Source organism: Corvus cornix, chromosome 6 (genome assembly GCF_000738735.6).
Source record: "Corvus cornix cornix isolate S_Up_H32 chromosome 6, ASM73873v5, whole genome shotgun sequence".
NCBI classification, from domain to species: Eukaryota; Metazoa; Chordata; class Aves; order Passeriformes; family Corvidae; genus Corvus; species Corvus cornix.
In genome coordinates this window covers 2,390,148-2,412,542 of record NC_046336.1, presented here as the reverse complement: position 1 = coordinate 2,412,542, position 22,395 = coordinate 2,390,148, and the positions used below count along the sequence as shown (strand labels likewise).

General features: G+C 43.8%; 1 protein-coding gene across 2 annotated transcripts in view; it reads left to right on the top strand.

Annotated features, from left to right (window-relative positions):
* The window catches only part of DOCK1 (dedicator of cytokinesis 1), a 264,405-nt gene that overhangs the window by 197,247 nt on the left and 44,763 nt on the right, over window positions 1–22,395 (top strand). For both annotated transcript variants that reach the window (XM_010408449.4, XM_010408448.4), the window contains exons 33-38: window positions 2,574–2,722; window positions 9,272–9,357; window positions 9,545–9,701; window positions 13,403–13,443; window positions 14,773–14,863; window positions 18,128–18,247. In XM_010408449.4, coding sequence (XP_010406751.3) covers window positions 2,574–2,722; window positions 9,272–9,357; window positions 9,545–9,701; window positions 13,403–13,443; window positions 14,773–14,863; window positions 18,128–18,247 — 644 coding nt within the window. The remainder of the gene's footprint in view (window positions 1–2,573; window positions 2,723–9,271; window positions 9,358–9,544; window positions 9,702–13,402; window positions 13,444–14,772; window positions 14,864–18,127; window positions 18,248–22,395) is intronic.

Sequence of the window (22,395 nt, the reverse complement as noted above, 5' to 3'; positions counted from 1 at the left end):
CACCGTCCCTCCCAGGGCTTGACGTCACCAAAGGTGTCCTGACAGGGCCGGTGATGTTGTTGGAGGGAAGGCCAGGGTTAAAAATAGCCCTGAACTTTGGGCGTTACATAAATAAAAGTCATCACACATCACCCTCTCTGGATTAGTCAGGCGTGTTCCCAGCCAGCCCAGGGGACAGGGAAGGCTGCTGGCAAATTACTCAGAGGTTTTTGTGGCCCAAATTGAAATGGGGAGAGGCTGGGAAAGGAGGATCACACGTTACCTGGCAAGGAGAGCACCTTGGCTTTGGTTTGTGATGAGGTCCCTTCCTGCTGTGTGAGCACATCCCAGGGTTGGGCACAAGACAATGCAAGGGGAAGTTTTTGCATGTTCAAAGGCGGCTTTTTTTGGCATGTGGTGGTTCTTAAAGCAGCTGCACAAGTTGATTTTCAGAAGAGACTCCTCAATTTTCTTCCAGACTTGTCACATTTGGAGTCTCTGCGTGGGAGTTCCCACACTCCTGCGGAGAGGAGAAAGGTGAATTCCTTGCTGGGTTGTTTATCAGACAGGGGGATGGATGCCCTGGGGGGCCAGGGGAGCGTTGTTTCCCTTCCTGCTTTGCTCCCATGCTTTCTTTAGTGGCACAACATCTCCCAGGCTCACGTTGTCCCAGCAAACCCGTGCGTGTGTGCCGTCAGCCCCGATGCGCATGGGATGGACGTCACCCAGGGCTCCCACTTCATGGGCTTCCCCCAGAGAGCAGCAAACAGATCATCATCAAATCAAAGATTCTGTGGATTTTTCACATCTCAAGTTCAAAAGATGATCCTCTTCTGAGGGAATTCCTGTGCTTGAGGCAGTGGAAAAACCCACCATTACCCAGTGAGAACTTGCGGCGTTCAATCAGCGCGTGACGAACAACTTTTGTCACCGTTATTTGTTTTCTGCAATATTGACTCTGGCACTCTTCAGGCATAACACAAGAAATCTGTCACCTGAGAGGCCCAGTGTAATAATCCTTGTAGGAGAGACTGAGGGAAGCTTTAGGCCTCTCACTTGATATTCCTGAGCAGCACCCAGCCCTGCAGCAGCACCCAAAGTCACCGTTTTCGTTGAGTATTAATTTGCCCTGATCCGATTGCTAATGCTAATAGGATTCAGGAGTTTGCCAAATCAAGGAACTTAAATTATATCCGCTAAAAAAAGGAGCATGTTTTGGTGGTAAAGGATTTTTCTTGATTACATTTGTTGAGATTTATGTTAGTTCTGGTCAAAAGTGAAACTACCAATTAAAGACTTCACTGGTTACTGTCACAGTGGTGTAGTGCAGTGGAATAAAAATGAGTTGAAATCTGTTTCTGTCCTGTACCACTGCTAACCACAGTGGGGAACAAGAGTTTGGGGAATGGAGGAAACTGAGGGCTCCCTAAATTAGCTGGACTCCAAAGAATCTGGTCTGAAGCACAGTACTGGGTATAGAAACAGTGTTTGAACCTGGCTGTAAACATCCCTAACAGGGCATTTGTGAGGAATATCTCCAGTTCTGTCCTGAGGTCCCAGTGGATCCTGGCATGTTGCTGATTGGAGAAATGGATTTGTGTTTCATAAACTTCTACCTGGAGCTCTCAGGGCTGTGCTGCTCCAGCACCGTTGTACAATGAGGTGATAAAACACCAGCACAGGGTGCCCAGAGCAGCTGGGGCTGCCCCTGGATCCCTGGCAGTGCCCAAGGCCAGGTTGGACAGGGCTTGGAGCACCCTGGGCTAGTGGAAGGTGTCCCTGCCCATGGCAGGGGATGGGATGGGATACTCTTAAAGTCTATTTCATCCCAAAGCATCCTGATGATTTTTCCATGGACTTGCTCACCAGATAATTTGCAGCACATACACTCTGCACCCATTTAGCCAGTAATATAAACAGTAAGCTGCTCTTTTTTCCTAGTCCAATATTTATTAAGTGCCACGCTCCTGCTAAGCTTTAATTTCTCTTCCCTGTGCGGAGCAGAGCCTGGAGAGGGGGGAGGAGCAGCTTCTTGTTGGGAAGCTAAAGTGAAATGGAGTTTTACAGGCAGCTCAGCTCCGAGGAAAGGAGACATGTTGTGGGCTGGCTGAGCTGTGCTTTCATGTCTCGAGGCTCTGTTAGGCTGCACTCATGGTGACACTTTGATAGACTGACACCGAGAACATTTTGTTCACACAGGAGTCTAAATAAGTTAATACAAGCGATGTGCCTTTTAGCCTCCCTCTCTGCCAGCCACACATTGTGCTTTAAAATAAAACCTGGAAATTGGAGTGTGAAAATCCGTAGTGGGAAATGTGGCGAGTCCCAGCTTGACGACTGATTCAACAACTCCTCTTGATTTGGGTTTATACACTACCTCCCCTCCTGTGGAATTAATAATCATTGTAGTGATGATGAGGGTGTTCATCATGATCATCAAATAAATAAGACAAATAAATAGAAGTGTTTCAGTAGAGCCAGATATTAAAACATGCTTTGTTATGCTCCACGAGGATTTATTAATACAGCTTTTTCATCTTCTACCAAAGCCAGGGGCTGTTTGTTAACTCTGAAATGTGTCTTTTCTCCTAAAGGTCAGCATAAAATCAAGTTCATCCCAGAAATGGTGGGGCCTATCCTGGAAATGACGCTGATCCCAGAGACGGAGCTGCGGAAAGCCACAATCCCAATCTTCTTCGATATGATGCAGTGTGAATTCCACTCCACCAGAAGCTTCCAGAGGGTAAGAAGAGAGCTGCAGACATTTAAAGTTTAAAGTGAGGAAGATTTAGCTGTTCTTTGACAAAACATAAGGAGTTTTGTTATTTCTCATTTTTCTAAGGAATAATATAATTATGGATTTGCTTATTTCCTATAACTCCTGAGTGGCTGTGGAGTTCTCATCTGTTGGTTTGAAATGCTTATGGAAGGAGAGATTTGCATGTAGTAAATGAAACCTTTGGTTATGGCACAGGAGCAAAGACAGATGTCTTAAATTGTCACTGTGACTCACACAAGGAGCTTGCTCCTGAGATAAATTGGACATAAAGGAAGCCTGATAAAAGGCAAAAGTATAACCTGTAAGGATTTATCATCTCTACTATCATGTAATTTTGATTTTCCCTACCTTTTTATGGATTTTGAAGAGGGGAAAAAGCAATCCAGCACTGTCAGTACTACTTCTTGCTCTACAGGTACTGCAGAATCTCCAGTAGTAATGAAGCATTTTTATTCTATTTTATTGCAATGTGCTGAGGGGAGCCCTTGAATACACACACACACCATCTTCTCCTGATAGCTTCAACTTTTGAAAGACAAGTGGAGTGAAAGATAGTTTCCTGACATCATTCGTTTGACATTGCTTCCCTTGAAACTTTGCTTATGGATTCAGTTTAAGACTAGTTAGGCCAGGTAGGGTTTGGGCTAAGCCAGTGGAGCTCCTTCCCACTGTGAGATTTCCGTCAGTTCAGGATATGACCTTGTGAATTTTGCAATAAAGTTTGACATGTGTTGTTTGCTTTTTTTCCCTTTATATTGACAGTTTTCTTTCTTGGATGAAAAACCTCATCCTTTTCCATACTTTTCTTGTGAACTGCTATTGAGAACCAACTCTTAATAAATCTGTAGGCAGAGTAAATGAAAATCTGCGTGGGGAGACTTAAGCAAGGGAAATGGCATCAGCTTTATTGCTTTGATTTGTTTTGTGCTGGATGGTGTGTGGAGAGGTTGTGAACTGTATTTTGGCTTCATCCAATTACTGCATAATCATTTGTTCTTATGTTTGACTCCAGTGCTACTGTAAAGATTGAAATGCTCGCTGGGATGCCATTTAAACAGTTTCCTGTCAGATGCTCTCTTTTGTTGCTTGTCATTTTTTATTTGTACAATTATATAGATCGTGAAAAATCCGAGGGTAACTTTATAGCTAAATTTATGGCCCTCAATTTTCCTGACAGAAGGAAACCAGCTTTGTGTGGAATAGTTGGGTGATTTTAATAAATGAATGTCTTAAATATTTCACTTAGGGATTTTTTTGCTGTTTGAGAGGAGAAATGCCTCATCCTCAAGTCAAAAATGTCTGGGGCTGTATTTAACATCGTATTTCCTGTGGCAGTGTAGCTTCATTATGGATGTGGCATTGACAGGACGAGTGCAGAGGTAACAATCCTCTTTTCCACGGGTTTGGAGTGAACAGCCACATGTGGCAAGGAATAATCGATCTGTCCATTGATCGTGCAGCTCTGAGTTTGCTGAGTATCTCAGGTTGGCCTTTGGGGAATGAAGATCAGGTCACAGGCTTGGGAAAAGCAGAGGGTTGAAGGAAAATCTAAGCTGGGACCCCTGGAAGTAACCTGGGCCTTAGGTTGGGTTATCTGGGACCACGTGAAGCTCGGTTTGGAATATCTCCAGTGAGGGTTGTTTGAGCTCTTCTCTGGGTGAGCTATTCCAGTGTAAATCCTGGCCTTTGGAATGTGTCCCTGCCTGTGGTAGAGGGTTTGGAATGAAATAAGGTCCCTTCTGACCCCAGCCATTCCAGGATTCTATGATTAAAACTTTCTGATTTTTATATCGTGATGGAATTTCCTTGGATCAGCTCGTGCCTGTTTCTGCTTCCATCTCCTCTCTGAGCACCTTTTAGGCTTTGGAATGTTTGAGCTGGATTTTCTCTGGGCTGAACAAACCCAAATCCTTCAACCTTTCCTGGGGCCAGGTTCTGCAGCACTCTGCCCATGTTGGTGGCCCTCCTTTAGACCATCTCCAGCTTGTCAAGGTCTCCCTAAGCCGGTGAATCAGAGCCAGACACGCAATTCCAGCCGTGGTTCAACAAGTGCAGTAGTCTTGTTGCTCCTCTGGCCGTGCTCTTGCTGGTGCAATCTAGGACACATTTAGGCTCCATTGAAGGGGGACACTTTTTTTCATGTTCAGCTTGCTAAATTGGCTTTTCCCAGTCACCTTCTTGCCCTTTGTGTACCTGGAAAAAGCTTCTGTGAGGTGCTGCTCTGTGGTTTCCTCAGGAACTGAAGTGGGGCTGCCTGGTCTGTAGATTCCTTGCTCTTTTTTTTGTCTTTTTTGTGTTGAAGTGATAGAAATAGATATAATTTGGGGTTTTTTTTTTTAAATATTATCAGTACCTAGGCAAGCTTTGATGCTTAATGGGTCGATGTAATGTGCTGCTTTATATCCTTTATATGCAAGTACCAATTATCCTTGTCCAGCACTGCTTCCAGAGAGAACTTCCAAATGGAATGGTTGGCTGCTGTTAAACTAATCTGCCAGAAATCCAATTATCTAACCTTATTAGTCACATCAACGAGGGTTTAGATTGGCTCCACTTCTCCAGCAGATGTATCAACCTCATGATTTGTGGGGGAGGAACTGCAGTTTTTTGCAGGCCTCCGATGCTGTGATGGTTTGTGTGATAAACAGGCAGCTTTCCCTGAGGTTTGGGTTTGCCTGGTAAAACCAGGGACAGACAGAAGGGTTTTTTTTCTTCTCCCAGTGTATTTAGAGACAAAACAAGATCAATTCCCCTTGTTTTTACAGAACTGTATTAAGGCTGACTGAATTAAAAGCTGGAGTTGCCCGTTTTTGCCTTGTCCCTCTGAAGGTGCTTTGAAGCCTTTATAAGACTTCAAGGTAGCCTGCACCTCAAAGCAGGAATCCCATCCTAAAAACAGTGTGGGACTGAAGCTTCCCTGTAGAAGGAAACACCTCCTTCTCCACTCAGCTTCTCCCTTGGCCTGTTTCAGTAGCGGAGCCTCTGGATCAAAGGGAATTTTTCACAGCCAGGGAAGCGATGAAAGAGAATTGGTTTGATTGTTCAGGGCCTGGTCAGGTGAGTGGGATGGATCCCGTGGTGACAGCAGGAGGGAAAGCTCAAGGTGAAACAACCCTGCAGCTGGAATGTGGAATTTGGAGCATGGAAAGCTCCTGGTGCTGGTGCCTGTTCTTCCCAGCGGTGGCTCCATTCCTCGTTTCCTACCAGCACTCCTTTTTCTTTGCATAAATTTTAACTCACTTTCTCTGGACCTGTGTCACTGCTGATACCACGTTCTGCTTGTTTGGAGTTGAACCCATTTACAGCTGTAAATCTCAGTATCACTGAGACAGCCACAGCAGCATTTTGATTTTCACATGCTGGTTATTGATGAATTTCAGATGGATTTAATTCCCTTCAGTGAGAAGTTTCCCCTCGTTTTTCTGAATCTCTCTTGACTTTTAGAACCTGTAATTCCTTATTAAGTCTTTTTGCTGCTTTTGAGCCCTGGGTTAAGCTCCCTTTCCCCGTGCTGTGGATTTGCAGGCAGGACACAAGTAAATGACTCCCAGTTCCTGTGATCGCACTGAACGTGCAAATTCAAATAACTAATCCCCCACAAAGGATTGGTTTCAATCAGTAATATTTTTTAATTCCCTCCAGTTGAAATGTAAATCTGTACATTTTTCTTGGTTTCTGGCCTTTTGGAGAATATCAGTATTCCTCCTTCACTGCATCTGGAGAGCAAGGGAGAAAGGTAATGCAGTGGTCTCCAAAATGATCCCATCATTTTAAATGGCTCCAGATCTGTTTCACAGCTGGAATGCTGTGGAAAAATAGAAAAGGGAACAGATGAAACTGTTGGGAGTAACCACCAACTTCATAAAAACCTTTGAGCAACGTTTTGCAGTACTCGTGTGCCGTTTCTGCATCAGGACTAATTTCTGGTGGTGGGATCTGTCACATGAATTGCACATGGCAAATTATTATTAGCCCACATCAAAATGAATTTATAGCAGCTTGGAGGGCTGGAAGTCCTCCTTATCTGCATCAAGATTAACTTGTCAGCCAGTGCTCCAAATACAGCCTTCGTTGAGGAAGACCCAGGCCCAAAAATGATTAGTTGAGTTGACGTGCGATGGCTCACCCTGATTTATTTGCTCCAGGTGAGAGATTGTCACAGACAGAGGAAGCACTGGATGACAGTGCAAGGAAAAGTGGATAATAATGTCCTGTAATCTTCCTGGTATCACCCCTCAAGCTTTCAGTGTCAGCAGGAGGATGTGAATCTGGCTCATTGATGGTGCAGATACTCCCCCAAGCCTCCAGAAAGAGCCTCAGCGAGTGCCACTGGCTCTAATGGAAACACTGGAGATTTGGCACTTCTTCATTTGAGACTAAATCCCATCACAATAATTGCAGGCCTATTTATGCATTAAATTAAATGTAATGCATTTAAAAAAAAAAAGAATGCATTAGGGGAAGAAAAAGAGAAAAGGAAAACTCGAGTTTATCAACAGATGCCAGGTGCAGTGTCCCAGAGCCATTGGCTTGTGCACCTCCAGGGTCACATTCCCACTCCCATCATGGGAAATGATAAACCTCCAAAGCTCCATAAACCTCAGCTGGCGTTGATAAAACCTTCCTCCATGGAAAGACCACAGAAGGAATTTTAACTGATATTAAATAACATTTATTCATCTGGCTGCCATGATCTACATCACAGCGACTCCATGAGAAGTACAGGGGATGACTGAAGAGCAAAGATACTGTTAACAATCCTGAAAACCCCCAAAATGCCACAAGTCTGGCTCTGTGCAGCCCAAGAGGCCATTAGGGAAATGGCCCAGCAAAGTGTGGATTTACAGAGATTTAAGTGAAACTGATAGTGGGAAGATCCTTGAGATCCTGCATGACAAATGCAATTGCTCTTCTCTGTCTGAGTGATCTCTTCCTAAAAATTACATCACCTAAAGGGCTGGGTCTGGCAGTGAGTCAAGAAGTCAAGTGTCATTTCTCACATTGGGTTAGAAAGTCGGTTTCTTTCTGGGCTCCTTAGGGAACAGGATTTTTGTGACTTCCCTGTTTCACCATTGTGTTGTTTCTGTGTTCTACTCAACACTCTCGTACTGTGGGAACGTGTTTGGTTCTGGGACGGGGTGGGTTGCATTATCCTGCCTTTTCTCATTTTCCTGTCATTATTTTAATAATGGATTCATTGTGTTCACTGTGAGCAGGGACAGGACCTGAGGGAACAGCTGGAGCTGTGTCAGAGGAGGTTTAGGTTGGATATCAGGGAAAGGCTCTTCCCCCAGAAGGTGCTGGGCACTGCCCAGGCTCCCCAGGGAATGGGCACGGCCCTGAGGCTGCCAGAGCTCCAGGAGCGTTGGGACAGCGCTGCCAGGGATGCCCAGGGTGGGGTTGTTGGGGTGTCTGGGCAGGGCCAGGGGCTGGAATGGATGATCCTGTGGGTCCCTTCCAACCCGGAATATTTTATGATCCAGACAATTCATTCTTTCTCCACGGGTACATTATGTGCTGTTAATATCACCTGCAGATACAAAGTACATCCCTTGACATTTACAGAATGTTGGTACTCTTTGTTCTTGTGCAGGGGCCCTTTGCTTCTCCACAGCGTCCTTAGGGCTGGCTTAAGCAGGTGACAGTGGAAAAACCTGGTGACAACTGTTCTGTCACCGAACTCCCACTCTGAGCACTGGGCTCCCATTCCCCTGCCACAGGCTCCCAGCTCACCCAGCCTCTCCTGCTGAGGTCTCTGTCTTTAATCCTGTGGATGTCTGTGCTTATTTAATGAAGAATTAGGAATTAGGAGACTTAACTGATTCATTACAGAGCAGCAGGCGACTAACAGTTCACATTCATTCCTAGCAGCAACAGCTAAAGTCCTCTGTAATCATTAAAAATCCAGGGAATTACCGAGTTTGCATTTTAAATTTATATTCTGATGCCCACTTAAGTTTGCGTTATTTTATTATTGCCCAAATAAAATTATTCTGGAGTTGTTTGAAACGTCTCCCTTCCCTTCTGCAGGGTTTATTAGCAGCTTTCTCAGTTATGTTCCACTGGGAGTCAATGTCTGTGTGCTAAAAAGGGGTGTCAGGGATGCTGGGGGATGCATCCAGCAGGATTATCCAGCCTCAGGTGTTGCCTTTCTCAGAGAGCTTCCAGCATTTTTGTATTTAGTTCTGCTGCTGGGGACATTCTGTGTCTCCTTTCTCCCTGCCCTCATTCCTGTCATTAATCTCCTTCTTTAGTTTTCCATAATGCAAATATTTACACTTCATTTAACAACACAACCAATGATTCCTGTAACCAAAGAAGTCCTTGTAGGGCCGGAGATCATCGTGGAGAATCTAAAACCAGAGGCTGCAAGCTCTAAAAGTGAATCAAGCTTTAAAGCAGGGGCTAAACGTCTCACCGAGGTACCCAACCAATCTGTGAGGCATTGAGGCTACAGTAATAAAGTGAAATATTTGCCAGCTGATTATTTACACTTGCTTTGTTTAATTATAGTTCGAAAACGAGATCATCACCAAACTGGATCACGAAGTGGAAGGAGGCCGTGGAGATGAGCAGTACAAAGTGTTATTTGACAAAATGTAAGTGTTGATCAGCAGCAAAATTTATGTCACGGGGAAGTCAGGAGAGAGAGCAATTAGACTACAATGAACTTTGTAGCCCAGAAATAATTAAAATCTGTTAACGATGCGCAATATTTAAAACTGCACCTGAGTCAAGGTTTTTCTCCGTGTGTGATTAACAAGGCGAACTTAATTGGTTTTTCAGTCTCTTGGAGCACTGCAGGAAGCACAAATACCTGGCTAAGAGTGGGGAGACGTTTGTGAAGCTGGTGGTGCGTCTGATGGAGAGGCTCTTGGACTACAGGACCATCATGCACGACGAGAACAAGGAGAACCGCATGAGCTGCACCGTCAACGTGCTGGTGAGCAGGAAAGTCACTGCAAAGTCACCCCAAAATCACCACAAAATCACTGCAAAATCGCCACAAAATCACCCCGAAATCACCACAAAATCACCGCAAAATTGTCACAAAATCACTACAAAATCGTCACAAAATCACTGCAAAGTCACCACAAAATCACCACAAAATCACCGCAAAATCACTGCAAAATCGCCACAAAATCACTAAAAATCACCACAAAATCACTGCAAAGTCACCACAAAATCACCATGAAATCGCCACAAAATCACCACAAAATCGCCACAAATTCGCCATAAAATCACTACAAAACCATCACAAAATAGAAAATCACCAAGGATCACTACAAAATTGCCACCAAATTGCCAAAAATCAGCATGAAATCACCACAAAAATCACTACAAAATCACCACAACACTACCACAAAATCGCTACAAAATCACTCAAAAAATAATTCAAAAAATCACCACAAAATCACCATAAAATCACCCCAAAAACCACCACCAAACCACCACAAAATCACTACAAAATCACCCAGAAAATCACCACAAAATCACTAGAAAATCACCAAGAATCACTACAAAATTGCCACCAAATTGCCAAAAATCAGCATGAAATCACCACAAAAATCACTACAAAATCACCAAAAATCACCACAACACTACCACAAAATCACTACAAAATCACCCAAAGCCCCACTGCTCTCTGAATCCTGCACCTTTAACAGAGGGTTTGACTCGACCAGAGTGTCTGTTGGGATTCTTGGGGAAATTTGGAATGCTTTCCCCATTTTTTTCCTATTTTGGTGAATGCAAATCTCTGAAAAAGTGGGTTATTCCTTCTTTAATTGTTTCTACAGGAAGATTTAAGGAGAAATGTTACAGGGCCTGTTCATTGACATTTACAATTGATGTATAAACAACTCTGTGCAGAAAAATACTTGACATACGGAATGTTGGAGTTCTCTGCCATTTACTCCCAAAATTTCCATGGATTTGCAGTCCCATCTGTATTCTGCTCTCTGCTCAGCCCCCATATTCAAATTTTGTGAAGGAATTGAAGTTACTATTTCATTTACAGCAGGAAAAGCTCGGCTTGTTTTCCTCATTGATACGAGGAAAACTTTCTGGATCCTCTTAGATCCAGAAATTCTGGAGTGTCCACTCCATGCACAAATCTTGGTCTGTTTGGGCTGCAGATGGAAGCAATAATTGTCCCCACTGTACCCACATCATGTTTTTGGTGGAGATTCAGAGAATGAGATTTTACAAGCCTAAAATCAGCACCCATGAAGAATAACTTTCAGAGACCCCCAAAATAACGTGAACTAAATTTGAGTTTTCCATCAGCACTGTTTGCCACTGAGGATTCCAAGCTTTCCTCCCCAGATCATCATCGAAGCTTTAATTTTGTTTAAATACATGGGGCACAGCCAGTGTTTATCATTTATGTGATCTGGATGATGGATTTTGTTCAGGAAAGAGCTGAGTAAATAGTTTGAAGGTTGGTTTTTTTTTGCATATAATGTAGTTTGTAGCTTTTTTGATTTTGCATCTAATGCAGTCCTCAGCTCATGCAGCGCAGCCTTTACGCCGCCCCATCACATCAGCCGTAAACAAAACAGTGCCCACTGGAGCAGGAGAGGACATGGAGGCATCCAATTTGAAATTGGGCGCTTATTTTTAGTTTGTTTTTCCTCTCTGTGCACATCAGAAAGCATCAGAATGTTTGGGAAGTGGGCAGAGAGGAGGGACTTGCAGGGTTGTCACTGGCTGGTGGTGCAGCAAGCGCAGAAAGGTCACGGCGTCCTCGCGAGCAGAGCCCTGGTGGAAAGTCCTGCCAGTTCTCCAGGCAGGATGGGGAGCAGCAAATCAGTCACCATGCTCTCTGTGTCAAACTGGGAAAATTCCCTTAGGAAGTTTGAAGTTGTTCCTCCTTCCCTTCATCTGGATACTCAGAGTCTCCTCCCAGGAATTCTTGCCATCCCCATGGGGGATCCTGAGAACACTTGGGGGTTGGGTTTGTTTTCTCCAAGTGTCTCCCAAGAGCAGCTCCTGATGCTGGTTTTTGGCAGCTGAGTTTGTCAGGCATTTGCAGATGATGAATTTTGTGGGTGATGTGCTGCTGTCAGGTTCAATCACTGTGAGGCACCAGGCACAGGCCTGCTGGAGCCACTGGAGTTCCCAGGAAATGCTGGGAAGCGGCGCAGGGCGGAATTTTCTGTTACTTTCAGTAGCCATGATTTCAAAGTTTAGCTTGATTTTACCACTCCCATTTTCCCTCCAGGGCCTACTCAGCCTTTTCATCATTCTCCAGGTTCCTGAAGTGAAGTTCATGCCTTTGCAAAAATCTAACCCACGGCTGAAACTCGGCACAATTCCCATGTGGGGTCTCAAAGAGCTCCTAATTGGGACTTTAATGATGCTGATGGTTTCCTAGGATTAGGTTTGTCTGTATTGATGGTGCTTTAACTTGGAGGGTTTGATCTGCACTTAAGCCAGTGCTGACAGGAAAGGGGCTGAGCCTGGAGCAAAGGAGGCTCAGGGGGGACCTTGTGGCTCTGCACAAGTCCCTGACAGGAGGGGGCAGCCGGGGGGGTCGGGCTCTGCTGGCAGGGAACAGGGACAGGAGGAGAGGGAACGGCCTCAGGCTGGGCCAGGGCAGGCTCAGGGTGGATATTGGGGAAAATTTCCTCATGGAAAGGTTTGTAAAGCATTGGCACAGCTGCCCAGAGCAGAGGTGGAGTCCGCATTCCTGAGAGGATTTTAAAGCCCTCTGGATGTGGCCCTTGTGGACATGGGGCAGTGGTGGCCTTGGCAGTTTGTTTCCTGAATTGAACCCAAAACCAGGAAGCAGTTACATGAACTTAAATATCCCTGGAGTAACCCATCATTCTGCTGTGAAATGGGGATTCTGTCTTGCATTCCAGTTCTCTTCGAAGGGATCACTTTTGTATTGGATTTATCCCTCTTTTAGTACTGGGTGTGTGCTCTTCTGGTGCCGCCTCAAACTGCTTTAATTTAGCATTGAAATATATTTAATTCAGTGAAGAAGGACTTTCTTCGTTGTTTTTTTTTCTTAGATATATTTTATATTTTGGAGGCAAACTTGAAATTAGATTCAGCAGTGCCTTGAATCTTTCACCCAGTTTATCATATTTTGCATTCACAATATTTGCACTGTTAACTAGTTTATCTCAAGGCTGGAGGCACTCGGAGGAGAGGGATGCTAATGTGTGACATATGCAACCAGATAAATAACACTAATCTAACTTTTGATTTCCAAGGAAACTGTTAGAATCCAAGAGCAGATGATGTATTGCTCAACTAAGGTTCAGAATTTTCAGTCCATAGAACAACTGTTGCTTAAAAATTACAGGTTTTTTGTATATTAGAAAACTTCCAGCTGAAAATGGTTAATGATGTGTGACTTGCAAATTCCAGCAGCAAATTTCTAGCAGTGCTATTCTGGCAAACTCTTAACCTTTGCAATGAGACAGAAGGCCTAAAACACTGCAACATGAAACATCCCAGCATTCGAATTTGTGAGTTAAATAACTTGTGTTCCATCACTGGAGGCAAATTTCATTTTGCAGTTTGGAGGCTGACGTTATGCAATTATGAATTTTTAATTTGGAGCCTGTTCTGTGTACATTCCAAAGTGTGAAATCAAAGACTTTGTAACCAAATTATGTTGTTTTTCAGAATTTCTACAAGGAGATCGAGAGGGAAGAGATGTACATAAGGTTTGTAAACATGACTGGTGACAAACTGCCTGACACAGGCACTGTAATTGGGGGAAATTAAGTTCGTATTAAGCAGTCACTTGGGGGCTGGAGGAGAAGAGTACTGAAAAATCACACCTTGGCTGAACCTGAAGTAATTCAAAATCTTATCTGCACTGAGAACAGAGTGCTGGAAGTGAAAGTCAGGAGATTATCTCTGTCCCCTTTCTCCAAGTCCTTGGGTTCCATTACAATGAACACTGAAATACTCAGGAGCCAGAACTCTTCTGTTCATGAGGAAAACAAAAAAGTCAAAAGCTGAGCAAAGAAATGATGCTGCCTCCTGGTGAGGTACAAAAGATGTGACTTGGAATAAAAACAACTATTAAATAATACCTGATACTTATTTTAAACTTAAAGCTTTCAAAATCTCTTTTCAGACAAAGTAAACGTGGAAATTGGTGCTTTCTGTGAAAATGGGGTTCACAGCCCCCCATTTGTGCTTTGGCTGACAATTGCTTACACTGTTGTGCTAAAACGATGGAGTTTGTGCTTGTAATGCTCTTTTAGGTATCTAAATGTTACTCAATTCATTCTCAGGTGCTTGTTATCTTTTTGGAAGAATTTTCACTTGTGAACTCTCTTCCTGTTGTTTAAATGGTTTTAATTGGTCTGTTAGAAGCTTGCAAAAAGAAAATTGTGGACAAACACATAGAGTTATTTATTATTATTTAGGTCTCCCTGCTCAGCATCTCTGTAAAGACAAATTGCCTCTCACGGTCAAACCCCCATCCAAATTCTCTCCAATTTCTGTCAACGAACTTATAATTAACATCAAACATGAAAGTATTTTCACTGGCTTTTTCAAAATAGAATTTTTAATAGTTTTGTGGGGATTTTTTTAAATGGTCAGTAAAAAAATCATCAAAGAAAACCCAGAAGAGAATCCCCTTCCAGAGGTGTGATGATAGTGGAGTTAAAGAAGGAAATTTACTTCTGTCCCCATAGCTGAACTGTAAGAGTGCTCTGTCTTGCACAAAAGCAGCATTGGGTATTTTACTCATCACAAGTCATCCATCTGGTGTTCAGTCAAAGATTGCACCCGATGATCTCAGAGGTCTTTTCCAACCTTAATAATCCCATGATTTTCTGAGCGTCCTTTGAGAACGACACAGCGGAAATGCAAATGGTCCTAAAGGTTGGCTGCACACAGAAATGTGAACTTTAACCAATCCCACAAATATTTACTTGTTTGAAGATAGACTTGAACCCTTGTAATCTTCAAAAGAAATGGCTGAGTAGCATCCTAACCCCACTCTTTTTAAGAGCCACTGTTTCTGTCGCTGGCAGGTATCTGTACAAGCTGTGTGACCTGCACAAGGAGTGTGATAACTACACAGAGGCTGCCTACACCTTACTCCTGCATGCAAAGCTCCTCAAGGTAAACCCCAAAACACATCCTGAGTTGGGGAAATCCCAGCAGCAGCCAGCCAGGGGGGTGTTTGTCACTCAGAGCAGCTGCACTTCGGGCTAACAGCTCTGTGCTGGGTTCTTTTTGCACATGGAATTCATACGCGAAGGAAAGCAGCACTTCAGTGGGTGGCAGAGGTGGATCTTGACCTGATATGAAGGGAATGTGGTCAAGTCAGCACTGCAAAATCCAAATTGCAAATATCCACATTGTGCAATATGTGAAAGCCTCAAACCAGATGTTTTAGTAAATCAGCTCTCCACAGATCTTTGTGCCAAGGAGTGCTGGAGCCCATTCTCGAGTGCTCTTGGGTGTCTGGAGTAGATTCAGTTTGGATTTCAGAAAACTGTAGAGAGATTCAGATGGCCTTCTTTCCAAGTTCATGCTTTTAAAAGGTGCATGTCATTTTAGTGCAGTGTTACCCAGCTTAGAGCACATTTAAAGAGGCACAACAATATTGCTGCTCTTCAAGGAATGTTTGGGGTAGCCTGCAATATGCACAAATAACGTGTTATCTGCAGAAAGTGCCTGAAGTAAAGCATTTGAGTGATTAACACTATCCACTGCCAGCCAGAAATGGAGTGAAGCTGTATTTCAGAAGCATTAATTCCCTGAAAACGTTCTGGAGAGAAGATGTTGTCTCTGACATGCAGCTTTTTTACGTGCTTGTGTCACAAATGTGGGAGCAGGTACCCACTTTGCTCTCCTGGCTAGCATTTAGGAAGATGCTGGTCTTGCCAGCAGACACTTGTGTCATTAAATTGCATTTAATACATCTGAGTCATCACTGAATTCCTGTTTTTATGGTTTATGTTTTACATTTAAAAAGCAGTTAATGGGAAAAGCAAAAATCTCAGTGGGATCAGAATTAGAAGTTCTGGAAGAGTTGGCTTTAGTCCTGCTTGTCTTCCTCACATTTCACAACCTGCAGTGAAATCTTTCTCCCTCAAGGAGTGCTGGATCTCTTTCCACTCCCCTCAAGGACAGGACCCCCCAGGGCAGAGAGTCAGGGACAGAATAATTGAGAATTTCATTTTCCCCTTCATCTCCTGCTCGTGCCAAGGGTGTTGCAGCCTCCTGATGCAGGGAAAGTTTCCCTTCCTGTGGCAAGGGATGGGACAAGATGGGTTTTAGGGTTCCTTCCCACCCAAACCAGCCTGGGATTCTGTTACTGCAACCTGCTGGGCCCATGGTGCCCCTCTTCATCAAGGAGATGGATCTCATCCGAAGCAGCCAACTGTTCTTAGCAATCCTGGCTTTAATTTAAGCAATCCCCAGCAAAGTGCGAGGGTAAAATATCTGTTTTGAAAAGTTGAAAAGGGGAAGGTGTTAAATGAGATCTTCTGATGGATGCACTGAGAGTTATTTGTACCTCAAAGCTGAGGAAGCTGCATCCAAGCCATAATAAGACTAAATGTGATGCAGAGTGTACATGTGCAATTTAAATGAAGACACTCTGAAATATATTTACTGTATTTTAAAATAATCAGAGGGTTATTACACAAGGAAACATCTCAAAGATTCATCTGCAGTGCAAAAGCAAACTGTGAGTTGTGCCCACTTCACATGGATAAACCTTTTAGATGGGATGAAGGATTCATTCCCTTCCATGGGGGCTGTGTTTTCTGAATAAATGATGGAACAAGCCATTCCATAAAATGATATTCAGACTTTTCACCTGGCATGGCTTGGACTTGTTAGACATTTTACTTTCTGTAACCTCAAATTAGAGTTGAGCCAGTTGTGGCTTTTCTTAGAGAATGTGTTCAGCGAGCAGGTGAGAGTCTCGCTTAATGTACTTCTTCGCATTCCATGGAAGAACTTCATGGGAAGAAATACCCATTTTTCTTTCCTTCTAATGCAAATCAATAGACACAGCAAATGCCAGGGTAGGGTTTGTCACAGGTTTTCTTTCCTGAGTGGACATTTGTTTATAAGTATAATTTCATTATGGGCTGGAATTAGTTTATTGTAAAGGTGTATCAGTCTCTATCTCAGTGCCTGCTCCTGCAGCCCTTGGTGGAGGGAGGAGTTCAGTGTTGCCTGAGGAGCAGCAATAATTTGGGTGTGTAACTGAGCAATTGAGTTTTTCTGTCAAGCCTCAGGACAGGATTTTCAATGACACTCATCACTGGCAGATACTTCATCCCCCTGATTTTAATGGGATCACATTGAGGGCAAGACTGAGAGCGCGTGAGAATTTCACCTTTAAATTTGCAAGAAGGCTCTGTCTGTGGGGAGAGAGAGGCCAAATTACTGCAAGCTGATGAAGCACACTCAAGAAAGGAGACTTTTGTTGTGTTTTCAACCCTTTCTGTCAAAATGGAGGTGTTCAAAACTAACAGAAGATAGTGGCTCTTAGCATGCTGAAAAAAATGCCATCACTGCAGGCTCCAGCAGGTTTGTGCTGCTCAGAAACAGAGCTCAGGACAGAGCTGTCAGAGGTGTCTGCATGACCCAAACACAAACATTCTGGCCAAATTAAGAAGTGATTGGGTGCAATTTAATAATATATAGGAGGTAAAATAACAGTAATTCTGGAAATGAATCTGGGAGTTGCCCAGAGAAGCTGTGGTTGCCCCTGGATCCCTGGAAGTGTCCAAGGCCAGGCTGGATGGGGTTTGGAGCACCCTGGGCTAGTGGAAGGTGTCCCTGCCCATGGCAGGGGATGGAATGGGATAACCTTGAAGGTCTTTTCCAACCCAAACCATTCCATGATTCTGTTGACAGCTTTCCCTTGATCCATCAGTCGCTTGCTGGAGGAGCCAGAGCTGCTAATTGCAGACAGGCTGGATAAAGTTAATTGTGCTTTCCCTGCCTCCAGAGATTCTCAGCGAGTTGGAGCCATCTCATTTCCCTGCCTGCAGCCCTTTCCTTTGTGCTGATGTGTCTGGGCTCCAAGGCTTCTCTCACATAAAGTGAAGTGTTCCTTGTGTCCCCAGTGGGTTGTACCCATCAGCAGGCCAAGGTCGCTCTCATCAAACTCACCAAGGAGGGGCAGCCACCTCCAGAAGCTCCCTTCCAGCTGATAGATGTAATTAGCCTCCAATTACAGCATCCAAATAAATGATCCTTGTGCCCAAGGAAGCAAAGGGCACAACTGTGAGAAAACCCTTCATTGGTGCATTAACTGCAGTACCACTTCTTTAAATAAAACCCCTCTCTTTTATTTAGCTTCAGAACTCAAAACTTTGGATTTGCTTTCACTTTTCCCCTTTTTTTTGTGTAATTTAGTGGTCAGAAGAAGCATGTGCAGCACATCTTACCCAGCGGGATGGATACCAAGCTGCTACTCAAGGACAGCTGAAAGATCAGCTCTATCAAGAAATTATCCATTACTTTGACAAGGGCAAGGTAAAAAGGGAAGAAAAAAAGTGCAAATGTATTTCATTGCTTTTCTCTCGAACTTATAAATTTAATAGTAAACATAGTTTGCATCCAGTGACCTTCAGGAAGCACTTACAGGTAATGATACCACCAAAAAAACAGTCAAAAGAAATCACTGGTACATTTATAACTGCTGTGTTAAGGGTAAATATATGGGTGTGTGGTGCCATGGAGTAAATAATAAAGTGATGCCTGTAATTTGGAGGACTCTTTCTGGCAGCTACAAGAGCTAATGGAATCCTTCAGCTCCCCTTGTTTTGCCTTGTGTACACAAAAATAATCCCTCAGGGCCTGGATGTCTGTGGTTCATATCATAAATATCCTGGGATGAGGATATTTCATTGCAATTGCATCGTTTAATGCAGCAGGAATTTGCATTTGGCAGTGCTTGGTGTTGGAGAGGAAGGGGGTTAATGTGGGAGACAGGGATGGATCAGTGTTTGGATATTCCAAGCACGAAATTCAAGTACAGAAGCAGGAATCTCTTTGTCAGAACATTTCAGAGAAGTAAACTTGGGGTTTAACAGTGATCTCTGTAGGGTGAACAGGAATGGTGTTTTCTGGTAGGACTAGAATATTATCCAGCCAGCCCATCCTTTCCAGGTGAGTTTTTAGCAGAATCAGACTAAAATACTAGAATCACTTTGATAGGAAGAATCATTTCTATCATTTTGTTAGAAATTTTGCCTGAAAAGTTAAACTTTATCACTTACCTTAATGCAATGTTTAAAAGTTGTTAGTGAGTGATGTGCTAAAAGTTGCAGTTCTAGACCGGGATGAAAGTTGTAAAAATATAATTCTGGAGTGATGAACAAGTGGCTGTTTGGGGCTGGGGCTGGTGGAGGTGACTTGGGGACAGAACTGGTTCCTGCTGCCCAAAAAGCTTGTCCTGAGTCAATGAGGAGAATCTCATTTGAATGAGGGTCACAAATGATTTAAAAGCTTATTTTAATCTTACATTCCTGTCTGGAAGGAAAACCAGAAGTTGCCTGGTTTTATTTTGTTGCTTTATGGGCTTCCTGTTAGTCCTTTAGGGTATCCAGGCACTGGGAATTGTTCTGCTGAGCACCAGTTCTCTGCAGAACTCAAATCCTAGGAGTCCTGTGTGATTTTTGTGTGTGTGTGTGTGAGGAGATGATTAATTTCCAAAGTTCTCTTTTCTGCTTACAGACATTCCTTCTCTCATTTTCTGGTCACTCAAGCTGGTGATAATTTTTCATATTGCTCCGTGAAAAGGGAAATAAAAAAATCAATATACACTGGGAATATTCATTTTAGGTGAATTTGCAAATGTCAGGAAGCTCCAAGTGGAGGTTTCCAGTGTAGATTGAAGGTAATCCTCTCATTTGGGATGTTCTGACATTAAGTTAAATCAACTTCTTGCATGTCCTTGTGCAGTTTGCAAACGTAGCCCAGCAGCTGCTTTAACTCCCTGGTCAGTAACACCTGAAACAGCCTTTGCTGTGCATTTTTGGGACACTGAACCCCTGCACAAACCAATTCCTCTTTTTTGGGCCGTGACCACCCAGCTGGGTCCCTGCCTGGCAGTTCACTCCAGCTTGATCCCACTTGTTTGATTTCCCTTCCCATAAAGTCAACAAGAGGTGCCAAAAGAAGATCCCCACCCCCTGGACAGCTGCAGAGCCACTTCCAGGCTTTTACAGAAGCTCAGGAGTTTCGTCTGAAAGTTGTGAGCCTGTGCCTCTCCCACCCCAACCTGCCTGATGGGAAACTGGATTTGGGAAGGGAGGGACATGTGGGGGTCAGAAACATTATGTAGAAGAAATGGAGGAGAGGGATTTCCTAAAACTGGGTTTAAAACATTGGCTTTTTGCTTTTTAAAGGCTGGTGTAGTTCAGCCTCTCAAAAATCACGATCCCTTTCTCTTGGCAGAGTAATTTCCCAGGGGAAGGCACGGTGCACTTGTCTATTAAAACCAACCATGAGGCTTATCCCTTAAATATTGGCATTCATGGGGAGGTGAATTTAGATTTCATCCTCCATACACAGGCTGGAATGGAGTGAACATCTCACTTCTGGCCCAGAAGTGCCTGAGAGATTTGTAAGAGAGTAAAAGGGAGAGCGGACTTGCCCTGCAGGCAGGAGTGTGGCACCTCATGTGGGCTGAGAACAAAGTGCTGGCCCTCACCATGAGTATCCCTGGTACTTGTAGGTCAAGATCCATTTAAGATCCCTCATTTTGATTTCTATTCTTAATGTGCTGTTCTCAGGAAGTTTGCTTTTTTTGCCTGTATTTGACTTTTGGTCCTTAAACCAACCTTTTGTAAAGCTGAGGTACAACTTTCACCTTAGTGAAGAAGCATTTTTGAGAAACACCTTTTGCATTTTGCAGTTGTTCTACTTTATGGGTTTGATTCCTGGCTAGTTGTGCTCTTCATTCCTTTTCTAAGCTCCTTCTTTCCAAGAGGAAAGTTGTTTCCCTGGTATGGGCATCCTTTCCTCTCCTAGATTATTCTTCCTCACTGCTCTGCACTTTCCAGTCTCCCCTCCATCTCTCTTGGCTTTTGCCCTTCAAATCCTTATCCTCAGGCTTATCCCAGCAGTCTGACCCATCCTTTGAACTGCTCTCAAGTGTTTGCTCTCTCTGTGTTTTCCGGAAGCTTTGTGATTTCCAACAGCCCTTAATCCAGGGACTTCACTGGAAGCTGTTGGGTTGGAATATCCCAAGGCGAGAAGGGAAAACAGTGACGGGAGTAAAGGGATGAGGGAAGAGGTGACATTTTTCCTGTGGGAAGCAGTTGAGGGAAGTCAATGTTAATGAACTCCTGAAGCCAAGGAATGCTTCTTGGCAAAGGTAAGGTGCTGTTTTAAACCAGGTTTGTGTGGTCTCTCGAGCCACGAGGGAAGCAGCAGCTTCCTGCTCTGTTCCTGTTCCTGCCCAGGGAGATGTGGGAACACCAACAGGCTCAGGTTTGCTGGGGATGCTGCTGCCCATAAATCAGGACAGTTTTCCCTCTGCTCTCCATAAATTGAAAGTGTTGGTCCCAAGGAGAAAAAAGGAAATAAATGCACACTGCTCATTTATTTCTGCTCCTCCTTTTTCCCCTCCTCCTCCAGAAAAAAGCTTTTACTGCTTTACAGCAGCCACAGAACAAAAAATATCTAAAATTACACAGCAAATGCCATGCTTTGGCTTAAAAGGCCTTTTTTTCTGGCTCATGGGATGACATCAAATGGCTTTTTTTCTTCCATCTTAACAAGAGAGTGGTGAAATTCACCTGTCTGCCAAAAATCTGTGTGAGGCTTGTGGCCAGCTCAGCCCTGGAGTGTGTCCTGAGAGCTGGGAAGGACAGAGAGTCTTGGGAGAGGGAGGATACAGAGTCTGTTCCAAAGGAATATATTTATTTGTTTAAAGGCTTTCCAACCTGGCTCTGTCTTGGATGCAGGGCTACCAATAGAGAAGTGCTGAGTTTTAGCATTTTATTTCAAATACTAAGCCTTCATGTTGGTTAATTACCACTACCTGAAATTTAACCAGCTTAGAAAGTCCCTCACACGTCAGAATATGGCACCATAATATTCTTACCCCAGACTATTTCACTGCTCCTGACCATTAACTCTGCAGGAGCTCAGAAATACCCTGAGATCCTCCTTTGCTGCTATTAACCTCAAAAACTAAATTGGATGCTGTAGCTCTTTCTGGCCAACAAGCAATCCAGCTTGAAAAATAAATTAAGTGGCTGGGTGTTCCCTAAAAAAGATCTCCTGCATCTCCAAAATCTTGCCTGTAACAATTTGCATCTCATGTCTACACAACTAAATTTAGGCTCTGCACATTTTTCCTACACCTAGAGTATAAAAGAAGCATTTTCCTTCCAGTATCAGCAGCCTTTCTCCCTGGTACCCTCTCCAGATAAATTGTTTCTCCCATTAATGAGTTGTACCTCGTACAAATCCTGTGTTGTAGCTCCCTGTACGACTCATTTCTCCAGCAGACTTGCCATGTCCTGGGCAAAGCTGGGAAAGCTTCCAAGGCAGGAAATCTGCGAGGCAGCAGATTGGGAGTTAGTGACCTTCAAGAATATAGATTTCATTTATCAGGATCCTGGGCCACAGCCGTGCTGTCCTCACCTGAATAAATTGGCTCTGGAGCA